Here is a 22,242-nt window from a genome sequence, read left to right on the forward strand (position 1 = left end):
AATTAGGATGAAAATTTCAACCCCACGAGAAGAAGAAGAAGTTGTTGGTTTTTGCTTGGTGTCGGGAAATTAGTTAGTTGCATTGAGTAGCGGAAGCAAAATTGATACGCTCTTATTTTTACTTTACTTAACGTTCTCGTAACCTCTGTCTTCTTCTCCAAAACTAGACCATACATGTACGTACATACGAGGTATATTGTTGTTTTGCCTTTAAAAACTTCTACTAGTAGTTTCAAGTATGAATCGATGGAGGATTGGGCCAAGTGTTCAGTGTACTCTGCGCTCCCACGTTTTATTCAACAAAGTCGTGCTTTTATTGGGTTGCATTCGCACATCAGGCCCATGTTCGCTAATAGAATTCCATAAGGCCCAAATTCGGCTATCTTCTCCAGTCGGTCTTGGCAGGAGTGACAGGCGAGACGGACAAGAGCTGGAGAGTCAAAAAAAGGAAGAGATGGCTTCTTCTGCTCCCAAAGAAAAAGATAAATCAAGTTCCTCTCTCTCTCTTCTTCTTCTTCTTCTTCATTACTGTTACCATTTCTTTTTCTTGGCAATCCGTATTTCACCAGTAGAAAGCTGGAATTGTTTTATTTACCTCAAGGAAATGATTATTAGAATTTCAACTGTTCAGGTACTTGTACCAAAAAAAGTGTTGCAGTTGTCGGTGCTGGAGTTAGGTAAGTCCAAATTGCGTTTTGCATTTCCCATTCTGCTGAAATTTGTTACTTCTTGACATTCTTGACATTCTTGAATTCTAAAGGCTATTCTTCGGTCTGACTGGAGCTGGATAGCAATGTGCCTGCCTGCTGCTTCCAGTTTGTAAAGGGCACCCTGTATATAACCAAGTTGTGGACACTTTTGCCCGTGCCTGCGCCTGAATATTTTGCTTTTCCATATCTTCGATAATTCTTGATTAAAGAATATGTACCTAAATGTTGGTCAATTTTCTTCTTCTACTAAACTCTCCGTCTCCGCTACCTCATCTCTTGATATCTCATTTTTCCGCTAATATAATGTTTCTTATGTCTTTTTTTTTTCACAATTCATTTAGGATTTAATGGATCACGCTCTTCGTACCTCACTTTAAAATTTTTCATTTTCAATTTTTTCAACTGTTCAAGCGGGCTTGCTGCTGCATACAAGTTAAAACTACGTGGTTTGAATGTAACGGTGTTTGAAGCTGATGAAAGAGCTGGAGGGAAGTTGAAAAGTGTTTCCCGAGATGGTTTAATATGGGATGAGGGGGCAAATACCATGGTACTACTTTAATTTCTGATTGCAACCTAGACTGTTATATTTGAGCAAACTCTTGTTACATTATCCTCAGTTCAGTCGAAACAATGTGACCTCTTTGTTTTTCACATAAGAGATACTAGTAAGTTTTACCTTTTGCAGACTGAAAGTGATGCAGAGGTGGGATTTTTGCTTGATAACCTCGGACTAAGAGACAAGCAACAATATGTAAGGGGATTCTTCTTTCGTCTGTCGGTCTTAAGTTAAGTGTCTTTCTGCTACGGGGTGCTGAGTTTTTTCTTCTTCATTTTTTTTCCCTGTTTTGGGTTATCCACAATCATGCATTAATTTAATAGGGATGCAGCCTGTTACTCGGGCTCTGAGCTTTTGCATTTGTTCAAGATTGTATTCATGTCTTATGGCTTAGATACAAAATCTAATTGCTAAGATGGTATTCGTTTTACAGCCAATTTCACAAACCAAGCGCTATATTGCAAGAAATGCAACACCTATACTGGTACGATTGCTTTGCAGCATCTATACATGGCCATTCTGGTTTTTATAGCCTAGTTATCCCGGTATTTTGTTCTTATGCTCATATTCCTTGACTGCATAAGCATTAGTTCTCATAAACAATCTCCCCTTTCAGATACCTTCAAATCCTCTTGCACTTATTGGAAGCAGTTTTCTTTCTGCACAATCTAAGGTACATCCATTGTGTTTGACCTGTTCAGTTCATCTAGGCAATGCGTCTCGTGCCATTCTTATGCCTGTGCTGAGTATATGTCAAAGAGACACACTTCGTGTGTTCCTACTGTAATGGTCTTTTTTTTTTTTTAATAATGGTCATATTTTTAGTTCCATTTCCTTTAACATTTGCTCCTCACATGTTCAATATTGAGACGAAGACCTTTGTATCTCAACTGAATCTTCATACTCTCTGCAGTTTTACCTTTTGAGGTTGGTGAATGGGGATTTGTATGATTTCAAACTGCATTAATGTGGTTATGTTATTTGCAGCTTCAAATACTTTTTGAGCCATTTCTGTGGAAGAAGAACCCATCTAAGTTTTCTGAAGAACAAGAAAGGTTCCTTGACTTTTTCATGATGTTTACTGTATACTTTTGCTTTTACGTGATGTTCTCTTTTTCAAATGTAAGTTCCATTCAGCAGCTCATGCTTGCAACATATGCTTAGACCATGCTGTATTTATTCTTTAAGGAAAACTTGAAGGTGGTATATATATTTTTAGTGGGTGTTTATGGAGCTCAACACTAAACAGGTGCTGGTTTTGCACATTAATTGTTTGCTTCTTTTTTTTTTAAGGTGTCAGCAATTACATAACCACAGTTGTTGCTGGCCTTGCCTTCTCATTTTGAACTTGCTGCTGTTCTTTTATCTAATAGGAAGATTGTGATATAACATGGTTTTAACATGTTGACATGCTAAATAATCTTTTTTTTTTGTTTTAATCATTTTTTCCCCTGCTGAAGTGTTGGTGGATTCTTCGAACGCCATTTTGGGAAAGAGGTTTGTCCCTCCTTACTTTGATATGTTGTTTCTTTTTTGCGGTTCACTTGTATGTAGAAGTTCTAGTTAGTAACTGTAGTTATTACATGCAAGAAGTCTAATTAATTTTCTTCTTGAGCTATAAAGGTGAATACATTTTGATTTTCTTTTGTTTTTACCCAAAAGGTTGTTGAGTATCTCATTGATCCTTTTGTTGCGGGGACAAGTGGCGGAGATCCAGATTCACTTTCTGTGAGTATCAGAGGGAACTTCTTATGTGATTACAACCTTGTACCAGCATGTAGTTATATATTAATTATTTTATAAATGCAACTGCTCTTATTTGTTGTTCTTTGCAAACAGATACGGTATTCATTTCCTGACTTATGGAGTCTAGAGAAAAGGTACACCTGATGCAACTAACTTTTTTCTGCTTGTAACTCTCTATTTGGTTGCCTTGTGCTTCCATGGCTATATTATCAAGGTCAGAATTTCTGGTAATGACTACAGCTGAGATTCAAAAGAATTTTCTTAAGCAATTTTGCTTCTGCTTGCTAATTAACAATAAGAGATTGTCTCCTTCAGGTTTGGCTCTGTTATATATGGGGCAATTCAATCTAAACTATCTGCCAAACGTGAAAATAAAGGAGGAACAAGAAGCTCTCCAGCAAACAAAAGGCGACAGCGTGGGTCTTTTTCATTTCTGGGCGGAATGCAGGTAAAGCAATACACAGTGCTTTCAGATCCAGATCAGATGTGCAGGTTGGACTGTAAATGTTCTTCCAGCTAAAATCCAAAAATGGGTAGGAATTTTTTGAAGCCAGATGAGATCAGTTAAAAGCCAGGAACCATGGACCATGATTGAACCAGAGAACTTAAATTTTCATTTGTGTTTAGTTTTTAACCTTGTTCAAGTTGGATTCATAGGTTTTCTCTTTTTAATTTAAAATTTGGCACCTTATAGGAAATAGGAGCCATATACCATTTCGTAATTTATAATTACTACTATCCTGTGATTTCCCATTTGTGTTCCTTGCCAACTTTGCACCCCTTGTATGATCTGCCTTTTGTGTTTCTTGCTGTATTCTTACTTAAACTGGCATTGCATCTGGTAAGATTTTGTTCTCTACATACTGGTTTGTCTGTCTCATCTTCTTTTCCCTTCCTTAGTTGCCCTATTTGGAAACCTGCTCCTTGATTTATTTTTGTCTTGTCCCATGAGACTCTTAGTGGGTGTTCCTAGATGAAATCAACAGTGAACTTTTTGATTAAACAGCTTATAGGGCTAAATATTGTGATTTTTTGAGTGTAAATGGCAATCTCCTTTTTATGCTATGGTCCCAGTTATTATGCAGCACAGTCTTTTTTCAACCCTTTTTTGTTTGTCAGACTCTTACAAACGCACTATGCAAAGAGCTTGGTGAAAAGGATCTTAAACTTCGACATGAGGTGCTGGAACTGTCATGCAGTAGCCGCAGCAAGAGCTCGTTGTTGGATAGTTGGTCAGTTTCTTATGCATCACAGCACAAAAAAATGTCAGAGGAAAAATCTTTTGATGCTGTGATTGTTACTGTGAGTACATGCGTGTCAAAATCTCCCTTTTAGACAACTTAATTAGTCTTCCAACTTAGGATGTATATTAACAATATGTTTATTGTCGTTTCACTTGATTTTGCCCTTCATATACTTTACAGAACAAATGGTATTTTGATGCATGGTCTTTTCAGTTATTGTTACTTTTAGATTATTTTAAACCACTTCAAATGTTTTCGAATTTAAGAACTATTTTCTTGGTTGTAGCATGGATTTCGTACTTGAGTTCATTCTTATGCAATAAAGAGCTAAGAGTTATGTCAATGCTAACTGTGTTATCCCTACATTGATAGCGTAGTGGATGTGTGTGTCTGATGAGAAGTGACCAACTCAACTGTCCTGGGAGCATTTGATTCCTATTCGCTGGTCAAACTTAAGACCTACTGATCCTAGGACCTCAGTTCTCAGCTTATGAGTTAATAGTCTTTTTTCCTGCACATTCTATCCTAAATGGACATCTTGGAATCATATCAAGTTTCTCATCATTATAAGAGTCAAAGACTTTTCCAATAGACTTAGGACTGGATTGCCCTCTGAACCTAGCATTGGGTGAGAAACAATCTCTTGCACAACAATCGCACTCATTCACAAATGCTTTGATGTCAAGTTTCGCCACCCTCAGGTGTCTGTCAGTTTCCTTTCTCGAGGGAAAGAAGTTTTTATCCAGTTTGGAATGAATCATAAAGCATTTTTATCCAATGAACTTTCTGTGTCAGGCCCCGCTCAACAACTTGAAAGATATGAAGATCACCAAAGGAGGAAAACCATTTCGGCTTGACTTTATTCCTGAGGTATGTTTGTCTGGCTTGAGATATGCAATTTGACCTAAAATACTGTTGAAGCTGGAAATCTTAAATTTGATGTTAGCTGCTGATGTTGCATATTTAGACGACAACAATGTGGGCATTTTTTGTGATGACATATTTGAAGCAGTAAGCATATAAGTAATTTGTGAATGTTGAAAACGTATTCCATTTGTTGGAGAGGACAAAATGAACAGATTCCCATAAATTTATTTGCATCTGGCTGTTATGAATGCAACTTCCATATAATATGAAAATCACTTACCAATGACCTATAGGCTTCATTCCATGCCTGCTACCAGTTTTTTGTTGATTGCATAACTGCGTCTTCGATTTCCAATTAAAAAGGAACATTCTTCTTTTCCATGTCGGCATACAGGTTACATATTTGCCAGTATCTGTTGTAATCACCACTTTCAACAAAAAGAATGTCAGGCGACCCCTTGAGGGTTTTGGAGTTCTTGTACCTTCCAAAGAGCAGCAAAATGGTTTGAAAACACTGGGTAATGCTATCAGCATTGTTTCATGAGATTTGTAACCAAAGTCGCAATTGTCTTTTGTTGAGAATGAGGCTTCTACATGTAGGTACACTTTTTTCTTCGATGATGTTTCCAGACCGTGCACCAAATGACACATATCTTTATACTACCTTTGTTGGTGGGAGCCGAAATAAGGAATTAGCAAAAGCTACCAGGTTCGAACACTTTATTGCTTTTATTTTCTTGGGCTGCTATATCCTTAATATGCTTTCATTACTCGTACTCTTATATTCACCTTTGAAGTGACTAGCCTTTCTTGATGTCGCTGTTGTCTCAGGGATGAGTTGAAGGACATAGTGACATCTGACCTTAGACAGTTGTTGGGTGCAGAAGGACAGCCAACATTTATGAAGTATGTGGTAAAATTAATCATATTGTTGTTAAGATGGAGTACCTGGTAATATTGGTCATATTATTGTTAAGACTGTTTCACCTATTTAGCTACTTTTTCCAATTAAGAATGTTAAAAGAAGCCGTCATACTAAATGCATTTTGAGGGCGTGCGCTAAATTGCAGTGACTTATACTGGAGTGCCGCATTTCCACTTTATGGGAGGAACTATAAAACAGTCATAGAAGCAATTGACAAGTTAGAAAAAGATCTGCCAGGATTTTTCTACGCAGGTAAGCTCTTGATGTCTTGATAGACTTATTGTCTACTTTGGCTTTTTCATGGTTTCTATTGACATCTACTAATCATAAGGCAGAAAAGTGGGTGCCCTTAATCCTGTCTATATTGATAAAGCAAGCACAGGCCTGATCATGAAAAAACATTCAAATACCCTCAATTGCAGTCAATCATTCGCCTTCACCCTTGAAATTGATCTTAATGAGAATTCTATTTGGTTCTCATTTTAGGGTTTGTTAGATATACAATGATCAATTACCAAGTAAAATTTCTGCATGGATGAACAGTTCCTATTCTTTTAATGCAATTAAGATTTAGTGATTCACACACGCGCACACAGAAAATTGTAATGATGCGAGCCATGGAACTGCTGCCAGGTAACCACAAGGAAGGATTGGCTGTTGGTAGAGCTATATCTTCAGGATGCAAAGCAGCTGATCTCGTAATCTCATATCTGAATTCTTCATTGCATGTTAAGGAAAGCTCTGATTGAAGATGTTGGAGAGGTATGTGGGTTGGAGTTTCAAGCGCTGCTGCTGCAATTATTTCTGCTCTTCTTTTCTCCTTCAATATGCCCTCCTTCAAAGGCTGGAAAGTGGCAACTGATTTGTCTTATGTAATTTGTACAAGGAAAAGAAAAAAGTTTCTTGTAGCTACAACTACGATACAGGTGAACAGAGCGTTCGTTCGTTTAGTACTACTTCCTTGTCAAGTTTCAAAAACCCACCTTTCCCTCGACTGAAAAATCATGGCATGCGGAACCTTACGGAAAAATCCAAACCCGAAGGTTAATTAGGGCCCGCCATGTCCCTCCTCCTAGTAGTAGTAGATTGGCTCGTAGTCCGTATGATACAAAGACGGGTACAATGCGATTATGATATTATATTTAGATATAATCAATATTGTATGACATCTTTTTGAAAAAAATTAAGTTCATGCAAAAATTACATATATAAATTCAGAAATTGATATTCGCACCCCTATTTTAGCCTCTGACACTCTAACTTACTCAATAAATAATATGCCTCTAAAGAGTGTTAGACGCTAATCTAGGAGTACAAATATCACTTTTCATGGATTCATACATATGATGCAAATACATTTGAAAGTCATAAAACTAAAAATATAGTTAAAATTACTATATTTTTTTAAAAAATTGTGTTATAATTATACGAGTTGTAATTCTTATTCTTGGGACCTAATTCGATGAGCTAAACCATTAAGTTTTGCTAGAATGGTTAAGAGTAGAGGTGTCACAATAGGTGACTTGGGTGGGTTTGGGTTGGGTAAAATGGATAATAAATTGGGTAATCCAATTATCCATTTATAATTCATTTATTTTAATTTTTTGTAAACTCATTTAAATTTATTTTTCCAAACTAAGTTATCAATTTATACCGCTCTTTGTATCCATCATTAGTTTCAAATATTTATTTATAATGCTCAATAAATCTAATTACCATTTTTTTTCCATTTATACTCTATGTCACAAAATTACATATTATTTAATAATTGAATAATAAGAATATAAAATTTTGAATTAAGTACTATAAAAGTTAATATAAAAACTTAATCCAAAAATTTTGAATCCCTAATATTTTTTTTATATATAAATTTAAATTTTCATTTTATAAAGATAAGAAAAGAGGTTAAAACTTATCATAAATTGGTAATACTGAAAAATGAGCAAGTTAACAAATTAAGAGAAAATAAAATAATAAAATAAAACCAACAAATAATAATAATAATAATAAAAGAAAAGTAGTTAATATCATGACAAAATGAAAAATCTAAAAAAAAAATGGGTGGGGGAAGAGAAGAGAATTCTAAATGGATTAATTAGGTTTGATGGGTTACCCAATATTATTAAATGGGTATTATTGGGTAACTCATTTACACTCATATATAAAAATTTAAAATATCCATACACATCTATTCATGAGCGGGTATGGATAAATTTAGTTAAGTGGGTTGGTTTGCTACCTATAGTTAGGAGGAGAGCTTTTAGAGTATTACTTGTGTAAAAAATTTAACTTGATATGGATCTGGACGGCTATTTAGTAAGTGCAGTAATTATTTTGAACAATTTGATACCATTAATTAATAGGACAAGAAGCCCCATCGAATTAATAGGTTCGTCATTTGGAATCAGATACTGCTAGGCTTGCAAAGTAATTAATTTAAGCCAAGATAAAATTTCTCCTCACCATTTTTTTAAAACTTTTTTTATTATCAACCAGTCCCGTTAAGTTGGGAGTTCAAATTCCGTCGGGTGTTTACAAAAGAAGCAGAGTCGTATTTTCCTTTCTTTAAAAAAAAAAAAAAAAAAAAATCTAGAGAACGCGATTGATTATGTGTCGACGGAGGTGAGTTCTCTCACTTCAACCTTCACATGGTACACGTGGAACTTTCTCCTCCTCCGATGATGGAAGAGTGAGTAGATTGGCACCGTCGCTCTTTATGGGTCGTCCAGACGAATGTTTTGCCCCTTTCTCAAAGCAGAAGAAGAGTAGATATTTTTTTTGAAAAAAAAAAAAGGGAAAAAGGAAGAGTAGATTAGATTAGCATGCTGCTTTTTGCTTAAAGAAGAAAAGAGGGAGAGATTCTGGGGGAGTTAATGAGTCGGTCATATTTGCTCTTTTATCAGCCACACTTTTCTTTGTTTGGAGTGAACTCACTCCCGTTACCCAGCCTTAATTTGGACTCCCGAACGTTGATCCTTGTTTGACCCTCCAAAAAATATTAATAATAAAATTCGACAAACAACGTCCTTATAGGTTGTCATCGCACGCACCACGATTGCGACTAGGAAATCCAGATGAGTTTCATCGGATTCGGCATTTCCTTTCAGGAATCATGCTAGAACAGGCTGTACGGGCGGGCAATGTGCAAGTTGCGGCCCCTCAAAAGATTTAGAGCCCAATTCCCAATTTTGATATTTTCCAAACTTAGCAGCGAACTTGTTGGGCGTTTCTTTTTTTCATTGAACTGCAAATACCATCGGCTTCATATCCATAGGCGACGCCTCAAGCTCAAAGGATTGTTTACTGCTGCTGCTGCTGCACTAATTTGATTGCTTCAAAACCAACTCTCCTTTGGGAAGTTTGGCCACCAAATGATACATGAGGTATAGGTGTAATCGTAGATTAGGGGTTTACCTGTACTAAAATTCAAAGGATGTGCAGTAGTGTATTTCTTTGGTTTAGAGATAGAACTACTTATTTTAACATCTCTTAATCCAATTGGATTTCCCCCTACATAGGTTAGTTTAAAAAGAGTATACGAGTAGTGTAGAAATCGATAATTGGCAAAAAAGAGAGAGAGAGAGATTGGTTTTAATCTATCTAGTATGTAAAGTCCGACACATCTTGAGTGGGATTGGGTGTGAGAATTGCCATTTAAAAAAAAAAAAACTCGGAAGACAACCTTGTATTAATGTATGTTTTATCAGATTGCAAGTAAAAAATTACAATAGCTCTTTAGTCGTTGTCATGTAATTACTTATTTTACAAGAGAGAAGTGCGCTATATTTTTTGTTATATATATATTTTTTATTTATTTATTTACATTTCAGTCGTACTTTCTCTTATTTACTCATCTTTCCTTCACAATATAAAATCTTCAAACCATTCAATGATCATTTATTTTCAAGTACTCCATACACCGAAAAGACTTGAGCTGCTGGGCCACACATGTTTCACTACTACTAAAATTTTCATCTACTAATAGTCTTTCGTTTTAACCATCAGCCTTAAGCTGGTGGCCACCACCAAGCCTTTAAGACTTTGGTGGGGTGGGAGACAAGGTTGGTTTGCCTCCCACTAATTTGTCACAATTGTGGTTCTTAAAAAGAATTCAGACTGTTCTGATGGTGGTTCTGTCCCTATCGATCCCTTATAGGTCCAGTTGAGTTTTTTCGTAATTAGATTAACATAGAGTAGGAGTAGAAGTAGGGATGACGAAAAAAAATAATCTTTCGTCTTGTTTGTTTATTTTATTTTTTAAATAAAATGTACAGACCTCGACAAAGGTGGGAAAGAGTGGTCAAATCTTGAAACATTGGGACAAGGGTGGCTTTTAACATTACAGCATGCTTTGCTATAATATCCTACTTCATCAAATTAAGAAAATTTGCTTTGGCAGATGGTGGGGATACTTAGGACAAATTAAACGTGCCAATCATTTGGGTAATGATTCCCCCCATCGAAAATCAATCAAATCTTAAGTTTGGAACTCCAATTCTGTCCCCACCTTAATGCCCAACCAGATAATGCGGCTCACTTAAAAGGGCATCCGTCTCTAGCACCATTGCCATTCCCACAATTTGCCACCCCCACGCCCCATATTTTAAAGACTCTTTCACACACACACACACACAGAGCCAGGGCGACGGCCAGTGGGTAGCACAGTCCAGTCCACGGCCACAGTCTCCTAGTCCTTTGCCAGAAGGAAACAACACCACCCCCAAATTGATTTATTTATGCCAATGGCACAAAGCCGTCTTCTTTCTTCTTCTTGGGTCTTCCCTCTTCCATCCATCTTAAATGCACGAAGCTTTTAATGCCCCTTCATTATTATCTGTGCAATTAATTTTGCCTTCTCCAACCACCTCTCTCTCTCTCCCTCTTTTTTTCCCTACATCCAAAAGGAATTCTGTGAACATAATTCCACCTACATTTGAGAAGTATCGGTCCACTTACACTACTACTCCTCCTCCTCCCCTCTCCTGATTGTTACCAGTTCGTCCTTTCCAAGATTTTGTCCTCCCCATCCTTTTTCCAGCTTCTTTTCATTTCTTCCTTGCCTCGGAAATCTGTAAACCCAAAAAAAAAAAAAAAAGAATTGCCAAGAAAATAATTCCTCTTAATGACATATGGACACTTCCTGCCTAGGCTGTTTATCCAGTTTTGTTGGGTATTTATCACAGAATCTTAAACTTTGAGACCCCTTAATTTGGAAAGTTTTCAAAATGGGGTGGCCTAGTACCTTGCATCTAGTGTTTCTTTCATGGGCTTTGCTTGCCTCTACTACCCACCAGTTGCAAACCTACGAAAGGCAAATTCTTCTCCAGCTGAGAAAGCACTTGGAGTACCCAATTGAGCTGGATGCCTGGCAGAATTACTATGGCGATTTGTGTACCCTGTCTTCAACTACACATATGAGCATCACATGCCAGGACAACTCCGTCACCGAGCTCAAAATCATGGGAGATAAGCTCGCTAAGGTCAGTGAATTCAATGGATTTGCACTTCCCAACCAGACATTGTCTCAGAGTTTCTCCGTTGATTCTTTTGTTACTACCTTGACAAGGCTAACTAACTTGAGAGTTGTTAGCTTAGTGTCTCTTGGAATGTGGGGACCCCTCCCTGATAAAATTCACCGGCTTTCTTCACTCGAACTCCTTGATGTGAGCTCCAATTTCTTGTTTGGTACCATTCCGGCGCAGCTGTCTAGGATGGTTAGGCTTCATACTCTGACATTGGATGGGAACTTTTTCAACGACACCGTGCCAGATTGGTTCGATTCATTGACAAAACTCACAGTCTTGAGCTTAAAGAACAACAGATTGAAGGGTCAATTTCCTTCTTCTCTCACACGAATTACATCACTCACTGACATTATTTTGTCCCACAATGCACTTGCAGGCAAATTACCTGATATGAGTGCTCTAACCGGGTTACATTTGTTGGACTTGAGAGAAAATCACTTTGATTCTCAACTGCCCTCCTTGCCAAAAGGACTAACCACAATTCTGCTCAGCAATAATTCTCTCTCTGGCGAAATTCCACAAGAATTAGGTGAGCTGCAGCAGCTTCAGCACCTTGATCTTTCAAACAATTTTCTGACCGGGACGCCCCCAAGTGAACTGTTTTCGCTGCAGAATATCAGTTACTTGAATGTAGCATCTAACGTGCTGAGTGGCTCACTTCCCCAACGCATCAGTTGCGGAGACGCTCTTGGTTTTGTTGATATTTCAAATAATAGATTCATTGGCAGTCTTCCTTCTTGTTTGGACAGTAATTCTGGGAAGAGAATAGTTAAGTTCGGTTGGAATTGCTTGTCCATTGATACCAAAAATCAACATTCTAAGTCATTTTGTGAGAAAGCGGTGACCGTGACACAGAGCAAACGTTTCAGTGGAAAAGCAATAGTGCTATTGGCGGGCGTTATTGGAGGAATTTTGATTATTGTGGTACTTTTACTGGTTGGGCTACTCATCTTCCGCAGAAGGCAACAGGCAAGAGGTGCACCCCCAGGTTTGCGCACGGTCCCAAAGGTTGTACAAGATAACCCACCATCTGCAATTTCTTCTGAACTTCTTGCCAATGCCAGTAAGTAATAGTCAAACTTTGTTCTTGTCAGTACTTTTTCTTGGGAGTCGGGATTTTATCAATCCTGTTCCACAGAGACCAGTCATTATATTTTTGCAAAATCCCAAGGGCTGTTCACTATGATCTAACAGAAAGAAAGCATTTGGTAGTTTCTTAACAATAGCTTGTGTCAACTGCAGGAATCATTTCTCAAGCTGCAAAACTGGGAGCACAAGGAACTCCGGTATATCGTTTGTTCTCAATGGAAGAGTTGGAAGAAGCCACAGGCCGTTTTGATCAGTCAACGGTTCTGGGTGCAGGCTCAATTGGGAAGGTTGGCAAGCATGATCTTAAGCAAACTATTAGTTGAGACAGCGTGCAAAATAGTAAATGAATGAGGAAAGTGATAACTATTCCACCACTGAAATTGGACCTTACTGTTTTCATCTTTCTTCGATTGATCATGTACTTGTTCAATAAGACCAGTTAATCATAGGTTTTTCCAGCTAAGAATCTTGAAAGGACTGTAATATCTTTGAATTTACAAATGGACATTCTTCTAAGGGAATAGAGAAGCATCGAATCTTGGTTGGCCATGATATTTCAGAAGTTGCGTTTCCTTTTCTTATTCAATTACTCCGACTTATAGTTTGTGCTTCCATTTTGGCTTCAATTCCAGAATGTTACTTTTCATGATTTTACTTTTGACTGAGCTAAGTTTGGAAAAGCTTTCATAACCATGCGTCTTTATCGTCTTTAGATTTACAAGGGACGATTACAGAATGGGAACTATGTTGCAATTAGGTCACTGGCTCTGCATAAAAAATTTCTGATTAGGAACCTCAAGCTTCGGTTGGATTTGCTATCGAAGCTTCGCCATCCACACTTGGTCGGCCTTTTAGGTCATTGCATTGATGGAGAAGTGCAAGATGACTCAACTGTAAACAGAGTGTTACTTGTGTACGAATTTGTTCCTAATGGAAACTTCCATACTCATCTTTCTGGTAAGTCAACTAACCCCAATCGTTTTTTACTTGTTATGGTTTTTTTTTTAATTAGGCAAAAACTGTTGAGTTGTTATGCTGATCAATATGTATACAACTTTGTTTTTTTTTGTTTGTTTAACTTTTCATGTAAATCAATGGGTACAAACGAACAAAAAACCATAGATTACTGGTTGTTGCATGTGCTTGCATGGATGGAGTGAGTCGAAAAGATAGGAACTCTGTATCGGACCATAGTACAAGGCATATTGATATATGGAGTTTTTAAACAAAAAAAAAAAAGAAGAGGAAAAGAAAGAAAAGAAAGGTGTTGTATGATTCCACTTGCTGGGTCAAATTAAATGATATTATCCAATCAAATTTCCCCAAGAGGATGATTGCTTAGAAACATTGGGAAAAAAGGGCCTCATGTAGCAGGCTGAAGAGTCTAAATTCTCAATGAATTTATCTCCTGTCAAACTGTAGGCTGGATTTGTAATATGTAGATATACAACTAATGCTATAGAGGCTGTCTAACTCTAAACAAACTACACATACATGTGCAGAGACCAGCCCAGAGAAGGTTCTGAATTGGTCTGACAGATTAGCAGTCCTAATTGGCATCGCCAAGGCTGTACATTTTCTGCATACAGGCGTAATTCCACCTTCCACTTGCAACCGCTTAAAGACACGAAATATACTTCTTGATGAGCATCGGGTTGCAAAACTCAGTGACTATGGTATGTCCATCGTTACAGAAGATGTCGAAAAATCTGAGGTAAATAATTTCCTTGAAATTCAAAACTTAACGTATCTTGGTTGCAATGGCTTCACTAACGTTCAGTCATATCTTTTCAGGCAAGGGGAGATGGCTCAAAGTCATGGTGAGCAACATTCTCTTGTAACTTTTGTTTTCAAGAGGGTAGTTGTAGGGAGATGTTTATCCAACTTTTTTCTCAGATTTAAACAATTTCACATGATCTTTTGCCTGGAAATAAGGCTACAAATTGTGCGTGTTGAGTAATTGGCTTTCAGACCAGAAGCCAATTCACAAGGTATCAAAGAAAAGTCCATTTAAGAAAGCTGGAAAAATGTTCACCTAAAACTTGCAGATTCAATAGCTTTATTTCCCGGTTATCCTTCCTAATAGCTTTTATTCCCCAAAGTATGTTTCAAACAATGTCAAGGTCAGACATCTTTGAGCCTTCTAGTTCTAGAAGATACAATCTTAATTGTCATTGGCTGCTATGAAAATCTGTTTCTACTCAATCTGTGCTTGCAGGCATATGTCTAAGTTGGAGGATGATGTTTATAACTTCGGATTCATATTGCTTGAGTCCCTTGTGGGCCCTATTGGAAAAGGAAAAGGGGAAGCATTTTTGCTAAAAGAAATGGTATGTTAAAGCACTTTTCAAATTGCAATTCTTTCAACACTTGATGTCCTTGTGGAAATATGTCCCAAAAGGATCACAAAGTTTTTGAGCACGTAATTTGTGAAAGGATAGATGAGTAGAGATTGTGCACTCAAATTTTCATCATTTTACCTATTTTAGTTGCTGGTCATTTCAATTCTTTGGGAAAGAAGTTAAAAAAAAAAAAAAAGTAAAGAAGTTTGGCTCCAAAAGGGATTTATATGTATGTATATATATTATTTTTCAAAAGCAAGTAATGATTTTATTGAGGATCCCTCTGAAACCGGGGAATGTAATTTCAGATTCATTGCTAACTGGACTGGTTAATGGTCGATTCTGAAATGTTTTATACAAACTGCAGACGTCCTTTGGTAGCCAGGATGGTCGGAGAAAGATAGTGGACCCAATTGTTTTGACAACATCTTCACAGGAGTCGTTATCGATCGTCATATCCCTGACTAACAAATGCATATCCCCTGATTCAAGTCGTCCCTCGTTTGAGGATGTCCTGTGGAACCTGCAATACGCTGCTCAAGTCCAGGCCACAGCTGATGTAGATCAGAAATCAGATGCTGCATCACTATCATAACCTGTAAACTGGGTTTCGAGTTCTTCCGCATTTTTTCGGTTTAAGCACCACGACGTCGCAGCAGGTCTCAGCTAAATGTGTTCACTGGCAGTGTTTTGAAATCGTAAATGCCCCGTCTTTTTGGCCTCTTGATTATTTGATGTTAAAATTGGCGATGCTGCTTAAAAGAGTAATTCCTGCGACATTCTATCCCCAGAAACGGCTTCACCAGCGGGAGAGAGTTAAAGGAGTCTGTAGGTTCTTCTTCTGTGTAATCTTTTCTTTGCGCGGTAGGGAGTAGTATAATATGCTGCTAGTAGATAGCAGTGAAAGATACCTAGTGTACAGACCGCGGTTTTTAAGCACTTCAAAACTTGACGAGGAATTTGATTACTTGCAGATTCAAATTGCCATGTTATTATTAGTAGAGCAGGAGGCCTTTATAAAATGTATGTACATCTCTATATAGTACTTGCTACAACAGAAAAATCCCAGGAGGTTACACCATCTTTCCTCATCTGTCGTATATTCGAAGGTTTATTAATATTTGATTCCACGAAGGTTGTCGATCATCCTGGTTAAGGAACCTGAGTTGCCTCAGCTGGCAATTAGTTAGGAGATGATTGGTGGTGGGCACTGGCCAGTGGGTGTTTCCTTTGCCTTTGGGTTTTGATGTCTTATCCGTTGGCACTTGTTCGATGTGACTCCTTACCATTTTTCACTCGAAAGCCTTCCTTTTAGCTTAGCTTAGCTTCTAACTATGGACGGACACGAAGCAAACAAGTAATCCCAGCATCCCCAGCAGCAAATATCTATAGTCTAACTCTTAACACTAGCATTTGCATTCACACAAATCAGACTCCTTAAAAGAAAAAAAAAAACCCACTCTAGTTGGATGAAATGAATTCAGTGACATTAGAATTCTAAAGACGTTAAGTTGAAGCGTTGAAAAAGGTGAACAATTCAACCAATAGGGTAAAAAAATGGCATTATCTTTGCAATTATATCTAGTCAATTAAAATAGGGAAATTTGCCAAATTGATCCCTAACATTTACCAAAAACACTTTTTTAGTCCCTAACATATAAAATCAGCCAAAATTGTCCTTCACATTTAAATTGTGATCCAATTTGGTCCTAATGCTCGTTTTTGCTCCTTTCTCCGACTAAAAATAGCACGCCCCTCTCACGTGGTCATATTTTCAAGGGCAAAATTGGAAAACACAAATCCCAGATCCACTGGGGACGATCCCTGACCTCACAATTTTTATCTTGCTTCGACTCTCTAAGGACAGGTTCACCACAACGGTGACTAAGTTCACCTGAACAGAAGCATATTTGGAGGTGATCAGAAGAGGTGCCGCGTGTCGCTGGTGGAGGCGCGAGGAGAGAGAAGAGGGAGTGAAGTGAGGTGAGGTGAGGTACGCGACGCGCGCCAGTGGCGTCGAGCAGCGGCGTCGGCTGCTTCTCATGGATGCGGGCTGCGGCGTCGGGGCAGGCGGAGGATGAAATAGAGCCGCGCAGTGGCGGCGCGCTGAGCAGTGGGGCGGCGTGCGCTGGGGTCGCGGGTGAGCTGGTGGAAGGATCACGCGGGCAGTGCGCAGGGCAGCGGAGTAGAGATCCCGCGACAGTGGAGAGAGGCGGTGGACAAGCGAGGTTGAAGGGGCGGAGGATACGGCAGCGGTGATGAGGGCTCTCGGTCGCGATGGAGAAGAAGAAACAGGGGAAAAGAAGAAAGAAGAAGAAAGCTTTTGTTTTCCAATTTTGCCCTTGAAAATATGACCATGTGAGAGGGGCGTGCTATTTTTAGCCGGAGAAAGGAGCAAAAACGAGCATTAGGACTAAATTGGATCACAATTTAAATGTGAAGGACAATTTTGGCTGATTTTATATGTTAGGGACTAAAAAAGTGTTTTTGGTAAATGTTAGGGACCAATTTGGCAAATTTCCCATTAAAAAGAAGAAGAAGAAGAAGAACCAGTTTATCAACAAAAAGAGAAGGTGGTTGGGGTTTTTTTGGGGGGGGGGGGGGTTGTAAAGTAAACACTAGTGTTGTAAATTGGAAATGCCCACCAACAAAGTACCAAGAAATCGCCACCAGCAAAGGCTTCTTTTGATTTGTTGCCCGGCGCTTCCTCCCTCCTATAGCCCCATGAAATCTGACATCTTCACCGGTTTGATGAGGTTGACACTTCAACCTTATGCGCTCCTTCCGGTCCAACTTAAAATTCGGTTGCTTCAACTTCAGTGCATAATCATACGACTCGTATCCAATGAAAAAAATAATTTAATAATAATAAGTTCGACGACCGTCGGCATTGTTTGGATTGTATTTTTCTGAATTTTTTATAGAAAAATTATTATAATAATTTGATATATATGAAATAAAAATGTGATTGAAAAATATGTTCATGAAAAGATGTATCAATTTTTCTTTGAAAAATTACTGTACAAACAAGGCCGACAATATCCGTTTTCCTAAATTATATATCATCAACTGATTTTTTCGGCTACGTTGGCAGCTGGATGCCCAGATGTATCTAGGCAATGGGTGCCAGCCCATTATTTGTAGAAAAATTTTGAATCACATCTAAAATAAGCACGTTGTTATATTATTGTTGTTTTTATGCATCTTTCCTTTTAATTTTACATACATCACAAAAAAGTTGATTATGATTTAAAATTTTTTTTAAGAGTAGTCTCCTGTCCAAACACACCCTGTTGTAAGCTCAGGAGAAATAAAAATTTTGGTTCTTTTTTAAAGTTTTCATATGATTGTTAGCACTTGAAAAAAAAAATAATAATAAATAAATAAAAAGAAAAAAGGGATTATAAAAACCTGTCGGCGGATGCTTGCAAAGCCAATTACTACTAGGATCTAATATTCAGTGCCAGACGCGCACTAATCTAGTGGTACGTGTGTGACTACAACGCGCTTGTGGAAGTGTGATATCGGGTGTGTTTGGATCCTTGTTTTTGGAGCTGTTTTTGAAAAACTGTTTTTCACATCCCAAATGCTACAGTAAATGTGTATTTCTAAAACAACTCCAAAAACACCATATCCAAACATTATATCAAAAACAACTACATATGTATATTTCAATTATGTATATTATATATATATATTATATTAATATAAATTGAAATATACAAATTGAAAATTATATATATTATATATTATATAAATATTTATATACATTAATATTATAATATACATAATATAATATACATAATATGTAATATTGTATACATAAATGTGTAAATATTTATACATAATATATTATGTACATTATATTATAATATATACATTATTAATGTATAATATTATTATGTACATTATTGTGTATAATAATGTCTAATAATGTTAGGTATAATATATAATATACATAATATGTAATAATGTAACAATGTATATTATGTATAATATATTATATTATATATATATATAATATTATGTATATTATACAAATTGAAAATTATATATTATATATTATATGAATATTTATATAATGAAATATAAAATAAATATTAAAAATTGAAATATTATATAAACACCATATTTATAATATTATAATATTTATAATTAATATTAATGTATATTATATATATATTAAATATTTATATATTTATTTTTACATATTATAAATATTTTATTTTACTTAAAAAATATTTTTACATATTTATAATATATTTATATGAATATTATATATTATATAAATTATATATAATATAATATATATTTTACATTTATATAAATGTATATTTATACATAATATATATATTAATGTATATTTATAATATACATTTATATTATGTATTATACAAAATATAATACATTTATATTAATATACATAATATTAATTTTACATTTATACATATATTAATACATTTGTACATTTATATTAATTATATTAATACATTTATACATAATATTAATATATATTAATAAAATTATAATTTATACATTTATATAATATTCATTTGTAATTTATACATTTATAATAATATGCAATTTTAAATTTATAAATATATTTATAATATGTATTATATGTAATATAATACATTTATATATTTTTATATAAATACATAAATATATTTATTTATAAATATTTATAAATGTATATTTATATAAAAATATATAATTTATACATTTATACATTTATACATTTATACATTTATGTAATATTCCTTTATAATTTATAAATTTACAAGAATATACACTTATACATTTATAAATATATTTATATTATGTATTATATGTAATATAATACATTTATATACTTTTATAGAAATAAATAAATATATTTATTTATAAGTATTTATAAATGTATTATAAATGCATAAATGTATATTTATATAAAAATATAAAAATTATAAATTATAAATTATAAATTATACATTTATACATTTATATAATATTCATTTATAATTTATAAATTTACAATAATATACACTTATACATTTATAAATATATTTATATTATGTATTATATATAATACAATAAATTTATAATATATTTTTATATAAATATATAAATATATTTATTTATAAATGCATAAATGTATATTTATATAAAAATATAAAAATTATAACTTATAATTTATACATTTATACAATATTCATTTATAATTTATACATTTATAATAATATACACTTATACATTTATAAATATATTTATATTATGTATTATATATAATATAATACATTTATAATACATTTATATATTTTTTAGCGAATATATAAATATATTTATTTATAAATATTTATAAATGTATTATAAATGCATAAATGTATATAAAAATAAAATTATATAAATTATAAATTATAAAAATACCCAAAATATGTTTTAAAAATATCTCTAAAAATAATCCAAAAAACATCTACAGTAAAAGTTTTTCATATAGTTTTTGAAAAACAATCTCAAAAACAACTAATCCAAACGGACTTGTATTTCAAAAACGAAATGCTACAGTGCTGTTTTTGAAAAACAACCCAAAAAACAGGTAATCCAAACGGAGCATATCTATATGTATTGCAATTGAGGTTTTAGAAGATGTTTCATAAATGGTTTTCAAATCTCCCATACCTTTTTTCCTAAATTTTTTAATTTATTTTAATAAATAAATTTAATTAAAATGTTTGAAATAGTGTGATTTACAACTAATCTTATGATAATTCAAAATTAAAATTTAAAACTTTCTTTTTCACTTTAAATGAGTGCTTAATAAATCATTTATAGCTTATTTTCAAACTTTGACCACTTTTTCCTTCCATAAGTACAGAAAATAAATTTGGATAATTTGATTGGTCCCATATTAAAATCATTCACCCCATTACAATTTTATCACTTTAACCCATGTTATTCCTTGATTAATAAAGATTGATTTGTCAAATCTAATGAATAATGTGATTAGTCCTGTTTTTAATCATTTATATAGTAACATTCTGGCATACAACATCATCTAGATAATGTTTGACATACGCAACACTTCATTTGAATGATTTTGCATATAACACATACAATAGAAAGTGCGCATAAAACAAAAATTTTATATGAATTTTAAATTAATAAAAGGGGTATTTAGGTGGTTGTTTTTTTGGAGTGTTTATCAAAAACTTTAAAAGGAATACTTGTTAAAACAATTATTCTGAGTGATCATCACAAAAAAATAGTAGCATTTCACCAAAATTATACTCAATTACTTTTCTTTGAAGACTATAATTCTAACTCTTTGTTTGAAAAAAAAATTGAAAAGTGAGATAATGAATCCCAAATAATAAAAGGAATAGAAAATTGAAGTGTAGTGTTGTAAAGGATAAAAGAAAGGTATTGAATCATAAATAGTAAAAGGAGTATAAAGACATGAGTAATGAATTAGGGAGCGTAAAGTCAAGAGAACTGTAATTGTGGGTTGGGATGAAATTATCAAAATGGATGATTTATGTGTATCAAATAGATATAGTTTTACATAATTTTGGTTATCTTACCCATTTATAATCTACTACAAAATTTTATTTATTTTTTCTCCCATATTCTTTGAATAACAAAATAAGATATTATTGTAATCAACAAAAATAAGGATGCATTGCATTAATAAATAAATTTTTTCCTAAAAAATAAAATATTACACAGAAGAACCAATAGTGGTGATCATAAAGGGTTTCAATTTTGTCGCTCTACAAGAATCTCAAAATAATTTAGGTGTAAATGTAAGAAATCAATTAACACTTAATGAGTTAATTAAAACTTTGATGGAAGGAAGGGAGGAAGTAGGATAAAATTTAACAAAATTTAAAAAATTTAAAGAATAGGAAAATAATTTTAAATATGCCTTTGCAAAAAGTAGAATATAATTATTGAATTTGTAGTGATTTAAATTTACTTACTAATGAATTTGAATCTACGTCTAATTTAATTAAGTCTAAATAGGTAGTCCCAATCTATCTATTTAATAGCCAATTATTAATGAGTTTTAATTGGGCTATCCATTTGAAGTTAATAAAATTGTATGTCCACACTCATTTGTTGAAGAACAAGTTAAAAATTTTGGTCATTATTTACAATTATATATGTAAAATAACATGATATAAGGTAAATAAATTGCGAAATTTGGAAAGAGATTGAATTTGTGGAAGAGAGAAGAGTTGCAAGGACGTGAGAAGTTT

At 34.4% G+C, this 22,242-nt stretch overlaps 2 protein-coding genes across 4 annotated transcripts; both read left to right on the plus strand.

Moving 5' to 3' along the window:
• Nucleotides 1-382: 382 nt before the first annotated feature.
• Nucleotides 383-7,004, plus strand: LOC113754018 (protoporphyrinogen oxidase, mitochondrial). 3 transcript variants are annotated; one of them, XM_027298329.1, is made up of 18 exons: nucleotides 387-491; nucleotides 632-677; nucleotides 1,122-1,257; nucleotides 1,396-1,461; nucleotides 1,700-1,750; nucleotides 1,883-1,939; nucleotides 2,254-2,321; nucleotides 2,727-2,763; nucleotides 2,929-2,994; nucleotides 3,106-3,146; nucleotides 3,328-3,460; nucleotides 4,132-4,314; nucleotides 5,052-5,126; nucleotides 5,518-5,641; nucleotides 5,724-5,832; nucleotides 5,955-6,029; nucleotides 6,194-6,300; nucleotides 6,682-7,004. In XM_027298329.1, exons 1-18 carry the CDS (start codon nucleotides 455-457, stop codon nucleotides 6,795-6,797), a joined length of 1,527 nt encoding a protein of 508 aa, XP_027154130.1. In that variant the 5' UTR covers nucleotides 387-454; the 3' UTR covers nucleotides 6,798-7,004. The 3 variants fall into 3 exon arrangements, with proteins under 3 accessions (XP_027154131.1, XP_027154130.1, XP_027154133.1); XM_027298330.1 differs by lacking the exon at nucleotides 6,682-7,004 and having other exon boundaries at nucleotides 383-491; nucleotides 6,137-6,221; XM_027298332.1 differs by lacking the exons at nucleotides 387-491; nucleotides 632-677 and adding an exon at nucleotides 860-934.
• Nucleotides 7,005-10,644: 3,640 nt separating this feature from the next.
• Nucleotides 10,645-16,097, plus strand: LOC113754017 (probable inactive leucine-rich repeat receptor-like protein kinase At3g03770). The gene is made up of 7 exons (XM_027298328.1): nucleotides 10,645-12,636; nucleotides 12,816-12,949; nucleotides 13,376-13,619; nucleotides 14,165-14,376; nucleotides 14,457-14,482; nucleotides 14,881-14,992; nucleotides 15,372-16,097. Exons 1-7 carry the CDS (start codon nucleotides 11,274-11,276, stop codon nucleotides 15,597-15,599), a joined length of 2,319 nt encoding a protein of 772 aa, XP_027154129.1. The 5' UTR covers nucleotides 10,645-11,273; the 3' UTR covers nucleotides 15,600-16,097.
• The last annotated feature ends 6,145 nt before the right edge of the window (nucleotides 16,098-22,242 follow it).

The sequence above is a fragment of the Coffea eugenioides genome, chromosome 11, assembly GCF_003713205.1.
Source record: "Coffea eugenioides isolate CCC68of chromosome 11, Ceug_1.0, whole genome shotgun sequence".
NCBI lineage: Eukaryota > Viridiplantae > Streptophyta > Magnoliopsida > Gentianales > Rubiaceae > Coffea > Coffea eugenioides.

What these genes read in the sequence shown, in the direction of transcription:
- LOC113754018 (XM_027298329.1), top strand. Translation starts at nt 455, where the DNA reads ATGGCTTCTTCTGCTCCCAAAGAAAAAGATAAATCAA. An exon ending in GTTGTCGGTGCTGGAGTTAG is followed by an intron (nt 678 to 1,121) that starts GTAAGTCCAAAT and finishes CAACTGTTCAAG; the next exon opens with CGGGCTTGCTGCTGCATACA. An exon ending in GAATTAGCAAAAGCTACCAG is followed by an intron (nt 5,833 to 5,954) that starts GTTCGAACACTT and finishes CTGTTGTCTCAG; the next exon opens with GGATGAGTTGAAGGACATAG.
- LOC113754017 (XM_027298328.1), top strand. Translation starts at nt 11,274, where the DNA reads ATGGGGTGGCCTAGTACCTTGCATCTAGTGTTTCTTTCATGGGCTTTG. An exon ending in GTGCAGGCTCAATTGGGAAG is followed by an intron (nt 12,950 to 13,375) that starts GTTGGCAAGCAT and finishes TATCGTCTTTAG; the next exon opens with ATTTACAAGGGACGATTACA. An exon ending in AAGATGTCGAAAAATCTGAG is followed by an intron (nt 14,377 to 14,456) that starts GTAAATAATTTC and finishes ATATCTTTTCAG; the next exon opens with GCAAGGGGAGATGGCTCAAA.